The 16,965-nt window shown below is 32.2% G+C and overlaps 1 protein-coding gene across 1 annotated transcript; it reads left to right on the top strand.

Annotated features, from left to right (window-relative positions):
- The first annotated feature begins 11,836 nt into the window (after positions 1-11,836).
- On the top strand, positions 11,837-16,714 carry LOC105636371 (fusaric acid resistance family protein). Its single transcript, XM_012219629.4, is given in 4 exon segments — positions 11,837-12,379; positions 14,602-14,769; positions 14,861-16,570; positions 16,572-16,714. Coding segments are annotated over 4 exon segments (2,487 nt in total). The 3' UTR covers positions 16,638-16,714.
- The last annotated feature ends 251 nt before the right edge of the window (positions 16,715-16,965 follow it).

Here is a 16,965-nt window from a genome sequence, read left to right as displayed (position 1 = left end):
AAGTGCTGTATATAGAGTTAGTGCTGAGCTTCGAGAATGTTCGAATTCTTCAGTTTAGGAGCCGTTAGATCCTTGGATATAATCGACGGTTTCGAATTGGTTCCTCATTTTGCGCGCCCGAAAGAAAAGGACTAACTTGTTTTTTGATTTGTTTTCACTCGTTCGACTTAATTCAATTTAAATAAAACGTGGGCCCTTTGTTTAGTTTGAAAATGTATTTAGACCGTTGGATGAAGTTAACGTATCAGATAAGAAAGCATTTTATTAAAGCGGTCGCACAGTGATTCGTCACCGTCAAGAGAGATTCTAATTTCCAAGAGAGTTATTAATTGAGGACCTTTTCTTTGCTGGCGGCCGACACGGACGCCACCATGCACGTGCTTTAAAGGTCAGAGAAAGAGGAAAGTAGACCATTTTGTTTGGCTGGCCCATGGCCTTTAAGCCATCATATCGTAGGCCTAAAGAGGGAAGGAGGCCTGTATCTAATTACAAAGAAGCTGGGCGGGCTATAAATTTATCTTGGGCTAAACAAAATATTCAAAATCGATCAAATCAAACTGACTCGTTACTCGCACAAGCAACTTGATTCATTCAAGAATTGGAAAACCAGCTATTCAGTTTGATTACGGTTTCATTTATATGTAATCTCTCGCTATTTTTCTTAATCTATCTGTAATCTATAGTATATTAATATAGCCCATTGTTCCGGTATAAATAGTCATTATTTGTTCCTCCACCGTGAGCGGAGCAGATTGGAATTGTTTGAGCAGTTCGTGATATATTTTCTTCACTTGTATTAATAGCACTTATTATTCATTCTTGATCATTCTGAAAAATTTAGAAGCCATTTGTTTCGGTTTTTGTTTTTGTTTTTGTTTTTTGGCTTTCAAAAATAAACAAAATGTATTTATTTTAAATTGTTTAATTTCTTTTCTAGCTTTTTTTTTTTCCTAAAAAATTGCTATAAATATTATTAATGCAAAGTAAGCATATTGGTGATTTAATTAAGAGGCGTATCCCCTCGAGTTATGAACGTAAAGGTTTTTAGTCCTTCCCACAAAGTGTACTTTCCAATATTAAATTTGTATTTTATCTTTACAAAAATTGAGATCGCTTACCACTCCAATCGACAAATTATTAAAAGCAATAACAAAAATATTAATTAAAGGCCGTTTATCTAAATTTGTTCCTCAAAATCAAAAGAGAGAGAGCTTTCTTTCCAACGGAATGAACTGTTTATTTTATGTTCTATGGGGCAATGGGTGGAAGACAAAGAATTGCAATGACTAACTAGCAATTTTAGATAAGTAAAGAGATGAAGTATATGTAATAAACTCAAAATTTATATCCTAAATTTAAAATCATAAATCTAAAGAAATGAAGTAAACAAGTGATAAACTCAAAATGTATATCCTAAATTAATTCAAAAAGTAATTTTGAATCAAATTAGACATCTAGCAAAAACCGAAGCACCAAATTGAATATTTATCTTTTATTTTCCTTTTTAATAGAAATTTCAAGTAAATTCCAAATTGAGCAATGCTAGTGATGCCTTTCCTGCAATAACTGCTATACCCAACTGGGATTAGGAAAATGAAAGGGCGACAACCAAAAAAGAGTATTTGCCACATCAATTCAACCTTATCAAGTTTGAAGCAAAGTTTTTGTGTGGTGCAGTTTGATTCCCAGAAAGAGAGACTCAGTAGATTTTATGAAAAGTATATAAAATCTTATCTTTGATATTTGATTTTTGTTTAACATCTAAAATGGAAAAGTGACAATAAAAATTCTCCAAGCTAAGGCCACCATTTGTTACGGCCGTTTGTTTTTAGTTTTTTTATTTATTAGAAATATGAAGTAGTTTTTAGTTTTGATTTTTTTTTTCTGAATTTTTTTTTTTGTTTATAATGTGAAAAATTCTTCCAATTATCAAATCTCTCCCTTATTAAGCCATGAAAGATTTTACTTAATAATAAAAATTCTAAAAATCTAAAATTTCAGACAAAATAACTAAAAATATTTCACAATTTAATTTTGAAATTTCAAAGTTATAGTAACTATTAATTGTTATGTTGAATATGCTAGATTATTTAATAATCTATATGTGACTCATGTGATTAAAGGGCTGGTTCTAATTAAGGTGGCCCAAGATGATGGTTATTGGGTTTAATGTATAAGAGCCAATTAGGGTTTTAATACCCTTTCTCTGCCTTATAAAAGGAAAAGAATCAACAGCTTAGTGAAAACACAGAAAAGAAAACAAAATAGAGAGTGTGAAGGCTGCCTCAAACACATACAGTGATAGCTTGTTTGAGAGAGCTCATAAAAGAAACTTTTGTAGCTGTTGATTATTCTCTGACCATTGAGAGAAAACTTACGGACAAAACGCCAGAGGAAGAAACGTAGATCTGCTGTTATGGAGAGAATCGAATTGCCGCAACGAGGTAACCCATAACATAGATCTGCTGTTATGGATCAAGGTACACTTCCGATTATTGTATATTATTGTCAAACAAATTCTATGAACAATAGATCTGGGCTATATTAAAGATTATTCAACATGTGGTATTAGAATCTGTACTTGTTCTAGATTTGTTTGATAGCGTTTTATTTGGCTTAATTAATGAAAATTAATTTCGTATTATGAAGTTGATTTATATGGTATAAGCGAAGCCAAAATTATAGAAATTTGAAAACTGTTTGTTTTCTTTATGCTCTATAAATTATTATGCTATTATTTATAGAGAATGGTTATGACATATTATTGAGTTATGTAGTTAAAGTTTTGAGATCTTAATTTAATCTCATAAAAGTTTTGCATAAATCAATGTTTAATGAATGGAAAACTTGTTAGTCACCAAAGTGGCATTGTTTGGATTGTTTTAGACATTGATTATGCAGTTTTCAATTGTTCATATTTGTGTGATGCCGTTATATGTCATGAAAGTTAAAATTGAACAATTGAGTTCGTTGATTATAATTTGTTAGGTTACCCAAAGGTAGACCATTAATTATAATCAATGGCATTAAAGAGACTTTTCATTGTACTAATTAATATGAATGTATATCCAAAGATAACATGCATATTGTATGGAGTATTATTGAATAGTTGAATGGAATAAAAAAAAAAAAAAGGTAACTGGATTCCACAAAGGAGCACGGGCGTGCTGTAATGAAGCACGGGCGTGCTTCTCTCTGACTTGCATAAAGGCTCGCAAGTTGCTTCACAATGAAAGTCTATTAAAGTATTTTTCGTCTTGGCATCATTATTGATTAAAGCTATGCATTTAAATATTACCCAAAGGTGAATCTAGATGCATAATTGAAGTTGTTATTGGTTTGAATCTATTTTATGTTTACTCAAAGCATTAACGTATGAGTATATATATAATGTTGCAGCTTCTTTTAACATGTTTGCTATAGGCACTGGGTTGATTAAGTTCAATGGATTGAACTATGCTGATTCGTCCGAACAAATACATTATCAGTTAGGAGTTTTGGACTTGGATTTGGCATTAGTCTCTGAAAAGCCAGCATCCATTACAGAGACCAGCACTGAAGCTGACAAGTCCCGTTATGAGGCTTGGGAGCGGTCTAACAGGCTGAGCTTGAACTTAATGAGGATGACAATGGCTGAAAATGTTAAGCCATCAATGCCCGTAACAGACAATGCTAGAGAGTACATACTGAAAATTAAGGATACTCCCAATCAGACATAGCTGACAAGTCCATCGTAGGATCCTTAATGAGTGAGTTAACGACCAAGAAGTTTGATTGGTCACAATCCATTCATGATCATGTGACAAGCATGCAGAATTTGGCAGCCAAACTGAAATCAATGGGAATGGATGTGAGTGAATCCTTTTTAGTTCAATTTATTATTAACTCACTTCCTCTTGAGTTTGGTCAGTTCCAGGTGAATTACAACACCCTTAAGGAAAAATGGAACATTCAGGAAATCAAGGCCATGTTGATACAAGAGGAAGGGAGATTAAAGAAATTGAAGGAACACTCTATCAATCTGACATTTCATAATGGAACTAGTAGCAGCAATAACAAATCAGGGAAGAAAGGCAATAAAAGGGACAGTTCCCCAATGAAGGTTAATGATGGCCAAATCCGTAAGGAATTGAAGTGCTACTTCTGTAGGAAGAATGGTCACTTCAAGAAGGACTGTCCTAAAAGGAAGATTTGGTTTGAAAAGAAAGGTATATTTTATATTTCAATATGTTTTGAATCAAATCTTATTGAAGTACCTAATAATACCTGGTGGTTAGATTCTGGTGCAACTACTCATGTGTCTCATATTATACAGGGATTTCTTTCGATGCAACCCATAAACGAAACTGAAAAGTTCCTCTTCATGGGAAACAGAATGAAGGCACAAATAAAAGGAATTGAGACTTATAGATTGATCCTGGACACTGGTTGTTATATGGATCTTGAAAAGTGTCTCTATGTTCCTGAATGTGCTAGAAATCTTGTTTCTGTAGGGAGGTTGGATAATGTTGGTTTCAGTTTTAAGATTTGTAATGGTGTTTTTTCATTATACAAACTTAAGTACTATTATGGTTCTGGTACTTTGATTGATGGTTTGTATCGTTTTAATCTTGATGCTGAATTTATTGAATCCCGGTTTAATGTTGAACACAATATAGGTATTAAACGTAGTGCACATAATGAATGTTCTACTTTCTTGTGGCATCAAAGGTTAGGTCACATATCCAAAGAAACGATTTTGAGGTTAGTGAAAGGTGGAATCTTACCTCAATTGGATTTCACTGATTGGGAAGTGTGTATAGATTACATTAAAGGTAAGCAAACTAAGCACACATTAAAGAATCCAGACACAAGAAGCAGTGAATTGCTTGAAATTGTACACACTGATATATGTGGCCCTTTTGATGTTCCCTCTTAGGGTGGTGAAAAAACATTTTATTACCTTTATCGATGATTTCTCATGGTACGGTTATGTATCTTTACTGCATGAAAAAACTCAATTAGTAGGTATCCTTGAGATATTCATTAATAAGGTAGAAAGTCAGTTAAATAGAAAAGTTAAAGTGGTGAGATCTGATAGAGGTGGTGAATATTATGGTAAATTTAATGAAAATGGACAATGTCCAGGTCCATTTGCAAAGTTCCTTGAAAGTCGTGGCATTTGTGCGCAATACATAATGTCAGGTACACCTCAACAGAATGATGTAGCTAAAAGGCGGAATCGTACTCTTATGGAAATGGTTAGGAGTATGCTAAATAATTGTACTGTACCTTTATCATTATGGATGCATGCATTAAAGACTGCAGTATATTTACTTAATAGGGTTCCTAGTAAGGTAGTTCCTAAGACCCCTTCTAAACTGTGGACGGGAAGGAAACCTAGTCTGAGGCATCTTTATGTTTGGGGTTGCCCAGCGGAAGTAAGGATATATAATCCACATGAAAAGAAGCTTGATGCTAGAACGGTTAGTGACTTTTTCATATGATATCCTAAAAAGTCAAAAGGGTACAGATTTTATTGTCCTAACCATAGTACGAGAATTGTTGAGTCTGGTAATGCTCGGTTTATTGAAAATGGCCAAATTAATGGGAGTAGTGAACCACGTAAGGTGAATGTGCAAGAGATTCAGATTGAAAATCCAACTCAGATGGATTTTCCTAATGTCTCTTCTTCGGTTGTTGTTCCACTTGTTGTATCACGGTTTAACAACATGGTTGAACAACAAAACAACATTCCGAACCCACAAAATGACCATGTAAATGATGAACCAACAAATAATGAACAATTCACGAATGATCAAGTGGTTTCACAAGAAATAGCATTACAAAGGTCATAAAGGCAAAGAAGACTAGCTATTTCTAGTGATTATGAGGTTTACTTGTGCATGAATGTGAATTGAGCATTGATAAAGATCCAGTCTCTTTTCAGACAGCCATGGAATGTGATAATTCTGAAAAGTGGTTTAATGCTATGAAGGAAGAAATGCAATCAATGAGTGATAATCAAGTCTGGGATTTAGTCGAGTTGCCTGAGGGGTCAAAACAAGTTGGTTGTAAATGGGTTTTTAAGACCAAACGGGACTCTAAGGGCAACATTGAAAGATATAAGGCCAGACTTGTTGCTAAAGGTTACACTCAGAAGGATGGCATTGATTATAAAGAGACTTTTTCTCCAGTTTCCAAAAAGGACTCTTTAAGAATTATTTTGGCTTTGGTGGCTCATTATGATCTAGAGATTCACCAAATGGATGTAAAGACAGCCTTTCTTAATGGTGACTTAGAGGAGCAAGTATATATGGACCAACCAGAGGGGTTTGTGGTCACAGGAAAGGAAAACTTGGTGTGCAAGTTAAAGAAGTCAATATATGGACTGATGCAAGCTTCCCGTCAATGGTATCTTAAGTTCAATAATACCATCACTTCATATGGTTTTATAGAAAACATTGTTGATCGGTGTATTTATATGAAAGTCAGTGGGAGAAAGCTCATTATATTAGTCCTATATGTTGATGACATTCTTCTTGCTGTGAATGATGTTGGGTTGTTGCATGATGTAAAGGGTTTTCTCTCTAAGAACTTTGAAATGAAAGATATGGGAGAGGCATCCTTTGTGATTGGAATAGAAATATTCCGTAATAGATCACAAGGACTATCACACCCGACTCTAATCTCTAGAGGAATTGTCCGCTTTGGTCACGAGGTTGTGCCCCGGCCTAATCCGACCAACACATACACCCGCCCTCACGGTTTTGTCCCGCAGGTGAAATGGGAAACTTCCCAGGAGGTCACCTATCTTGAGATTTCTGTTAAATGAGCACGCTTAACCCTGGAGTTCTTCCAACTCTTCAGCCACTCCACCAAAAGGCGCCTCTAATGATTAGTTTCTCCCTTTTCAAGATATGATTCGATTCATTCTAGTGTCCCGCATTCCACTACCCTAGCTAGCCTGCCATCTTTAGGATCGCTTTGCCGGGTCGGGATGTCACAAGGACTGTTAGGATTGTCTCAAAGAGCTTACATTGATAAGGTATTAGAGAGATTCATAATGGAAAAATGCTCCGCAGGAATAGTTCCAATTCAGAAAGGAGATAGGTTCAACGCAATGCAATGTCCTAAAAATGATTTGGAACATAAAGAGATAGAGTCTATTCCATATACATCAGTGGTTGGGAGCTTAATGTATGTTCAGACATGTACTCGACCGGATATTAGTTTCCCCATAGCAATGTTAGGGCGATATCAAAGTAATCCCGGGATGGACCATTGGAAAGCTGCAAAGCAAGTACTTAGGTATTTACAAGACACTAAGGATCATATACTCACTTATAGAAAGTCCAGCCATCTAGAAGTGGTGGGATACTCGGATTCAGACTATGCTAGTTGTGTAGATTCGAGAAAGTCTACATTTGGCTACTTGTTTCTTGTAGCTGGAGGAGCAGTATCATGGAAAAGTGGAAAGCAGTCTGTCATTGCTACTTCCACTATGGAGGCTCAATTTTTGGCATGTTTTGAGGCCACTGTTCATGCATTGTGGTTGCAGAACTTTGTCTCAGGTCTAGGCATTGTCGACAGTATAGCTAGACCGTTGAGAATTTACTGTGACAATTCCGCAGCTGTCTTCTTCTCTAAAAATGATAGGTACTCTAAGGGTGCAAAGCACATGGATTTGAAGTACCTATCTGTGAAAGAAGAATTGGAAAAACACAAAGTGTCAATTGAGCATATCGGTACTGATCTGATGATAGCGGATCCGCTAACTAAAAGCTTACCGCCCAAAATCTTCACTGGCCATGTTGATAGAATGGGCATTATAGATAAGTCCTTGTTAGCATGATATTCAGACTTGTGTCTATATATATATATACATATGGGTATTTTGCTCATATTATTGTGACACTTGGGAATTCAATTAAAGGTGTTTTTTTGCTTACTTATGTGTTATCCACATTATAGATGTATACAATAATGGTTTGAGTGAGATAATAATAACAGTTGATTGTAACAATGTATTGTTTGTTGAATAGTTTCTCCATTAAAGTTTTATGAATTGAAGTGGTCTGTGATATATGGAAGGAATCATGTCGTTTAATGACTTGTGAGCGCCATAATCCGATCATCTTAATTCTAATTAAGGTAAACATGATAGATTCAAGAAATGCACATGGGCCAAGTGGGAGATTGTAAGATTATTTAATAATCTATATGTGGCCCATGTGATTAAAGCTCTGGTTTTAATTAAGGTGGCCCAAGATGATAGTTATTGGGCTTAATGGATAAGAGCCAATTAGGGTTTTAATACCCTTCCTTTGCCTTATAAAAGGAAAAGGAATCGACAGCTTAGTGAAAACACAGAAAAGAAAACAAAATAGAGAGTGTGACGGCTACCTCAAACACATACGCTGATAGCTTGTTTGAGAGAGCTCATAAAAGAAACTCTCGTAGTTGTTGATTATTCTCTGACCATTGAGAGAAAACTTACGGACAAAAGGCCAAAGGAAGAAACGTAGATCTGCTGTTACAGAGAGAATCAAATTGCCGCAATGAGTTAACCCATAGCATAGATCTGCAGTTATGGATCAAGGTACGCTTGCGATTATTGTATATTCTTGTCAAACAAATTCTATGAACAATAGATCTGGGCTGTATTAAAGATTATTCAACAGAATAAAAATATAATATTTGAATATTATAATAAATAAATAATACTAAATTACATTAGATTTATATAGATAGAGAAAATAATAATAAATATAAAAATAATAGTAAATAGAGTAGAGATAGAAAAAAAATTGAGAATTTGAATAGAGATAAAAATATATGTTTGTATATTTTGGATAAATAAATGACATCATGGATAAATAAATAATATTAGATTTATATAGATAGATAAAAATAATAATAACAACAATAATTTTATGAGGATAAATCTTATAAAAAATGAAAAAAATGAGAAATGTAGAATTAAAAACAGAAAATACAATTCAGTAAACCGCAATTTATAGTTTCATAAAATTTATTTTTTATTTTAAGAACAATTTTTTTAAAAGCAAAGAAAAAAAATAAACAAGTTTAAACAAACAAGTTTTGTTTATTTTTTAAGGAAAAAAATGAAAACCAAGAAACTTAATCGAAAATAAACATCACCTAATTTTATGAAATTTCAATTCAATTCCATGTTTTAGGGTTTGGTAACCAAACTAAAATGTAGAATTCAATTTTGTAGAATTAGTTATAATTAAAATCAAATTTGGTGGAATTTGAAATAAATTTCATATAATTAACATAATATATTTGTAGGACTAAACTTATAACATGTACAGTAAATATTCTATATAATTATCGACTATTTACATTCTAATTATAGTAATTATCTAAAAAAATTCACATCTCTTCAAATTATTGAATATTTCAACTTTGAAATAAACCAATTAAATAAATTATTTAATTTAAAAAAACTAAAAATAAAAACAATAAAAAATTACACGTAAAAAAATAATACCAGATGTTTTAATATTAAATTTTTAATATCTAAGTCTATTATTATGCACTTACTAATGACATTATGTTTGTTATTAAGTAAACCTCCTTTATTGTCAGCATATGAATTAATTTTATATTGATTGTTAGAATTTTTTTAAATCAAATTTATTAATTAGTATATTATTAATTGGCTTTTATAGTTGATAATGATCCATTAAAATTATTAGACATAAGACTTTTTAATTTAATTAAAAATATTGTTTCTAAATATTATTGTCGGATTTTTTTTTAAAAAAAATTATTATTGAGGGTATTTAGAAAAATAAGTACAAATGAAATTCATATCAAATAACTATAAAATGGAATTTTATTAAATTCTGCATTTCAAGTTATACTAAATCAAACAACTCTAATAGAATTCAATTAAACATTATCATTAGTATTAGGCTATTCGCAATTTGCATCCAAAATTATGTCAGTTATAGAACTCAGCTATAAGCTTTTTGTTTCTTAAATTCAATAAATTTCAATTGTGATTTTGATTTTTGAAATTGTTTTTTTATAATAAAGTAATAATTTTTAATCCATAGAGAGTAGCATGAGTAGGTTTAAGTTTAGTTGAATAATTTCAATAAAGTCAAGAGTTTAATACACGTAAAAGTATTTATAAACAGTAATAGGCCATGAATTAAAATTAAAGAGGCTAGAATAATTTCAACAATTAAAGGAGAGCGAAATTAAAAAAAAAAAAAAAAAAAAACTATTTTAAAAGCTAAAGAAAAGATTTCAATTTTGAATGGAATAATTTTTTAAAAAAAATTTTGATTAAGGGGTGGGGGCCACCCATGGCCCCCCTCCCTCCATCATTCCTTAAGAGACTATCGTCGACTAATGTATAACGGTGATTTTAAACTAAAATTGATTGACGTACTAGAATAAATTCTGAATAAAATGTTTATTGCGAGTATTTTTTTCATTAATGAGGATTAAACCCTCGACTTCACTTAAATGAGAAGAGTGCCGAATCACTCATCTCAATACTCGTCGATCGAAAATTAATTTTTTTTTTAAATTCTTTGACTTCATGTTTATTCACATTCGAACAAGGGTTTAGTTTCTTTCTTTTTGTAAGTGTGAATAAAATTTTGTATTCACATTTTGCCCTAGTAGTCTGTTCTTATTTGTCATTCTTCACTTGGACTAGAGCAATGAGAATTAATATTGATATGAAAATGACCAGGACTTTCAGTCTAGTCTAGTATTTGCTTCTACCGTCATTAGTATTTTTTCCCCATCTAGACCTTCCTCCAAGATGACCTTAAATATTCCAGGGGCATTATTTTATTGTTGAATTCTAATTTTAATTGTTTTATTGTTAAATTTCAGTTGTCTAAAAATATATAATATTATCAAAATTTATGTAAAATCGGTTATCTGTAAAGTTCAGAATATATTTATATATTCAACCAAAGTAAATTAATGAATAATAAAAAAAAGTGATAAAAATAGACGAACAAACAAAAACTGTTTTAAAAAATTTACATATTCATTTTTAAATATTTAAATAAAACTATGTTATCTCTTAATGCGGTGGGCAACGCGGAGCAGCACTCTTCTAGAAGGAGATCTTAGCACTGGATTCCAGACACGAGTGTTTTTTCGTGGGTGTTCTTCGGCCAACTTTGGCTCCTCGCCTAATAATCCAATTAGATTAAGAATTTCTAAACTATAAATAGGATTGAAAACCACTTTAGTTCTTTTTATGGTTTAGTTTGTAAATTAATATGACAATATATCTAAATTTTCAAATGAAGGTGTCCGAATACAAAGGCGTTTTTAGGTGATTTTGTAACAAGTTCTATAATTCGAAGTATTTTTGTAGTTAAAGCTAAAATATTTACATAAAAAATTTTTTTTTTACATGAAATATCATAAATTTAAATTTTATAATAATTATACAACATGACACTATTGACAATATTATAATAATTTAAATTTTAATAATTTTTTTTAAAAAAAAAACTTCCTATGAAGTAATGAAAATTTTAATTTTATCCTTTAAAATAACAAATTTTTTTTTTTTTTATTTTGTCCCTTAACTTTTGAAAAAATTTTTAATCCCTCATCTTCAATTTCTGGCTCCATCAGTAAAAACCATCATCTTGGTAGAAATATAGAAAGACTTTTTCCTACTTTTAAATAAAGGTATCATTTGAACTAACAAAAAATTCCCTGAAAATTATTTACCATTAAGTAACTACTAATTATTACTATTACTTCTAACATTTTTTTTCACCCAACCCAAAAACCTTTATATAAAGCCTCACAATCCTAAATCTTTTTGTAAAATTTTAAGATGTCAGCAACAAAGGCAAGCGATCCAAGAAAAGCATTATGGCTCATGCGCCTAAGCTCCGCGTTAAGAACCTTACTTGCCTGCACCATCGTCGGTTGCACCACCCTCTACGGTCCTGCACCGCTCCGCCACTTTTTATCATACCCATCCATTTCTTATGTTACAACAATTCTAATTGTATCAGATTCTACACTCGGCGACACTCTTAGAGGCAGTTTCCATGCTTTATACGCTAGCATTCAAGCAATTATTCCTTCTATGTTAATTTTATGGGTTATCGGACCGGCTAGGTTCACTGTTGCGTTAGCAGCGGCGTCAGTGGCGATTACTTCCTTGGCGGTGGCTTTTCCGGCGTCAACTCCTTTGATGGCTAAGAGAATTGCATTTGCACAGATTGTGACCGTTTATGTTGGAGCAGTTATTTATGGTACAAGAACAGAGGGGGTGATGCACCCGCTTCATGTCGCTTCAAGTACGGCCTTGGGGGCTTTGGCTTCTGTATTGGCTCTGCTGCTTCCATATCCTCGGCTAGCTTACTGTGAGGTATTTAAATTAATTAATTTGCACCGGTCACGTGGCACTGAATGTTAAAATTTGACTAGTAAGAGACTATTCAGCAAAATTAGCTATTTTATTAACTGTTAGACAGCGTTTCATTAATATTAATAAAATGAGTAATATTAAATAATTTGATCTTTTAAACTCTAAATTAAAACTATTTACTGAACACCGTAAATAATTAAATATAGACATGAATCATATTGAAGCTGTAACTATTATAAAAATTAAATAATTAGGTTCCTATAGATAAAATTAAAAAAAGTGATGAAAATTGTAAAAATAATTCAAAATAATTAATTTTTTAATTTTCATTTAGACATTATAATTCATTATAATAATAATAGAAGCCTTTCTGTAATTTTCCTTATCCTATGGTACTCGATGACTGTGTAAAGAGCCCTCCATGCCAGGAGAGGAATAAATACTACAGTCTAAACTATTAGAGAGCTTTAGAATATTCTGAGCAAAACGTTCTAATTATCTTATTACACAGTGCTACAGAGGAGTATTTTTGTACTCCACAGCATCGTTGATAGTTGTGTTTGTTGGCAATAATGCCAGAGAATATTTCCTCTTGGTGACGCTGCTCATTTCTTTCTTTATGCTCTTCAAATTTTACAATTTTTAGGAACAATAATAATTAATTAATTAAATATCTAAAATACGCAAGACACTACGTTTCTAAGTTTAAGGATTCGATTTCTAGATGGCTGAGAGCTAATAGTAACGGCTAATAGTTGTTACTTGTGATTGTTTAGCATCCCTCCATTCATAAATATAAGTTAAATATAATTTGTTTAAGATTTTTGCACCGTGATTGAAAAAATAATTAAGTCCTCTAAATCATAAATTTAAACTACTTTTTATCCCCGTGTCATTAATAATACATGTATTTAATATATTATAAGATAAAATTAAAAAAAATTTATTAATTACTCTTTAATATTCTCGAAACGATTTATATTTACGAAAAGAGGAAGTAAAATTTAGCAATGATTGATTTATATTTATGAAAAGAGGAAGTACAATTTAGCAATGATTAATGTTGAATGTAAAATGACCATTATATAATTATTTTTAATCATGTGCATAAATATACCCATATACGTTGCAGAAAAAATCTAGCGACACTCCAAACTCTACAAGTGACCTATTATGTCCCTGAGGTTTTAAATTTTGCTAATATTGTATTCATCTCTATACTGGCAATAATATTTTTTCTGGTGTTTTTGCATTTACATGCATGATATTCACTTAAAGTGTGATTGGTATAATTTTTAGAACAATAATTTCACAATTTTCAACGTCTAATAAATATTTAATTGATTTAATTTTTATTTTAAAAACTTTAATTGATCTAATTTTAAAAGTTTGAGTATTCAATAAAATAATTTTTGCAAATTGAATTTTATAAATAAAAGTGTTCAATAGGTTCAAATAAAAGTTGAGGGTGCCACAAGATTTTTTACTTAAAATATATTGATGAATTTATGCATGGGACAATTATTTTCATATATTATCATGCATCATATATTTTTTATTTTTAAAGTGATATATTATTCTTCTGTTTTAATATATCATATAAACAATATATTGATTAAATTATTTAATAATTATTTTATTTTTAAATAATTATAAATAAAATAATCATATAAAAGTTTTTAATTTGAAAAAAAGAGGAGATTATCAATAATTCTTTTAATAATGTTAATATATTCCAACTATAATATGAATATAAATAAATTAGTAGCTGATACAAATCTCAAAATGAAGTTAATTGAGATTTTTATCAACTCCTTAGAGATATTGTTTAATACATCCTGTATTTATATATGTGCATTCTCTTTTTCATTCATCTATATGGATTGATGAATAGAAGGCATGTTATTTCTATAACACTCAAGTGTATTTGATAATTTTTCTATTTTAAAAAATTTGAAAGTTACAAAAAAAATAGAAAGAATATACTAGTTTAACTATAATAAATGAATCAAAATTTCATTTAGGAGCTTTTAGAATTTTTAATTCAAATGTATTTACTCTACATCTAATGTTTTTTTTTCTCTATTTATATTTACTTTTTTCATTTTTTACATAATTTTTTAACTGAACGGTTTGTCTTTTCCTTACACGCAAATTGAACGAAAAAATAAAAAGAAAACTCGTAGAAGCCTTAACACATGAATATATGTATATATATGCAGGTGAACAAAACATGCAGATTATACGTTGAGAATGCTTCAAAGAGAATTAACCTCTTTATGGAGGCCTTCAATGCCCAAGACAACCAAACTGCGAGACATTTCATTTCACAGGCAGAACTCTTATCAGAAACAGGAATCAAACACCTCCAAACCATAAAAAATGCTCAAGTCAGTCATACCTACATGTCTGTATTTTCCTAGATATAAAGCTTTCTCACAATTTCAGTTTGCTAATTCAAATCTGCATTTTCACAAACAGAGAGGTATCATCTGGGAAAAGCCGCAGATCAATTTCTCAAAGCCTAATTGCATCGACCCAGTTCAAGTTTTGCAGCAATTAGAAATACCAATAAAAGGAATGGAAATTGCTCTTACCTCTCGCTCTGCATTTCCTGTTAGTGTAATCAATGAAGGGCTTACAGAAGTATTACTGAGCATGAAAGGTAAAATAGGCTTAAAATTAGAGCAAGCAAAGTGTTTTGCACCTTTTGATGCAACAACAGAACCAGAGACAACGGGGGAATTTTCAGACAACCCTCTTTGGAGTCGCACAACTATTGCCGCGAACCACGAGGAATTGCCTGATTTCTTCTTCTTATACTGTATGGAACTTCTGCAATGGGACTCGCATATCAGTCGAAGTCCAGAATGCACTGTAAGGAACAAACAGAAAGTAGAAATTAATAATGGAAAAGATCAAGTAATTAAGGGTATCCTCCAAAGGATTTGGAAAGGCACCGGTATGATATTAAGCAGGGAAAGATGGATGTTTGCGGTCAAATGTTCACTTTCTCTGGGTTTTGCTGTTCTATTTGGACTGATATTTGATAAAGAAAACGCATACTGGTCAGGACTAACTATTGCCATTACTTTTGCGGAAGGAAGGGAACCTACATTTACGCTTGCAAATGCTCGTGCACAAGGGACTGCAATGGGGTCAGTCTACGGAATCCTGTGTTCGTTCATTTTCAGAAGATCTTTGGACTTGAGGTTCTTACTTCTTCTCCCTTGGATCATTTTCACCAGTTTTCTCAGGCATAGCAGAATGTATGGACAAGCCGGCGGGATTTCAGCTGTTACAGGAGCAATGTTAATCTTGGGCAGGCAAAATTATGGCTCTCCCAGCCAGTTTGCAATTGCAAGAATCACGGAGGCTTGCATTGGATTAATATGCTTCATTACAATAGAGATCCTACTGCAACCAGCAAGAGCAGCAACTCTCGCAAAAACTGAACTTGTCTGTAGTCTGAGGGCAATCAGAGATTGCATTGAGGATATTGCTCTTTTATCTGATAAAAGGAGCATTTCCTCATCACTTCCTCTAGATTTAAGAGAAAAGCAGAAGACTCTGGATTCTCGTATCAACCAAATGGAGAAATTCATTGTTGAAGCTGCATTAGAGCCTAATTTTTGGTTCTTGCCTTTTCATGATGTTTGTTATGATAAAGTCTTAAGATCTTTAAGAAAGATGCAAGACCTCTGGCTATTTTCAGCCTATAACACTGAGATTTTCTCAGAAATATCAGAAAAGTTAGGACTAGATTGGGAGGAGCTAGCAGAACATATTGAATATGATCTAGATCATTTTCAACGAAAGATTTGCCCTTCACTGAGATGCCTTGAAGAGTTGATCTCAATCAAGTCTATGGCAGCGCTTGAAAATGAGCGGCAGAAGAAAAGCATGACTCATGACATTGAATTGGGAAAATCAACAAAAATAAATGTGTCTACAAATCAGAGTCTAGAGGAGTTTGCAGTTCCAGAGATTGTGAATTCTTTCCTTGAAAATTCAAGGGAAATAGCTAGAAAGGTTAATGCGTCCAAAGGTGAGCAGAAGCTTAAGAGTTGGATGATACTTTGCTTAAATGGCCTAGGGTTCTGCATCAAGAATTTGCTCAGAGAGACGATAGAGATTGAGAAAGAAATAGACAAACTAATTGCATGGGAGAATCCCACAAGGCACATTAACTTTGCATGAAATTTACATTAAAATCAAGGTTCTGCATGCAAAACAGTATATCTCTACCACCATGTAATATCATAAATATGGGTCATATACAATGTAGTATTTTTTTGCTTTTTGTTTAGACAAAAAAAAAAGGATGGAAGTTCAAAGTTCCTTACCAGTGTTCACAGATTGCCCAAACAACCCAAGATACATTCTCATCACATAAGAAATCCTTAAAACTTTTCCTGGGAACATTATCTAGCAGTTCCAACAAACATGTTCAGAATTGCCTGCAACACCAAATGGGCATTGCCACCAGCACCAAGTCCATGACCAATAAGATACAAGTGGACCAGCATCTCATCTATCGTTATTATTTTTTCACACAATTTCGGAGAGTAGTATACAATCTGAGC

The sequence above is a fragment of the Jatropha curcas genome, chromosome 2 (assembly GCF_041381405.1).
Source record: "Jatropha curcas cultivar XTBG-Jc1 chromosome 2, XTBG_Jcur_1.0, whole genome shotgun sequence".
NCBI classification, from domain to species: domain Eukaryota; kingdom Viridiplantae; phylum Streptophyta; class Magnoliopsida; order Malpighiales; family Euphorbiaceae; genus Jatropha; species Jatropha curcas.
This window is presented reverse-complemented; position numbering and strand designations above follow the sequence as displayed.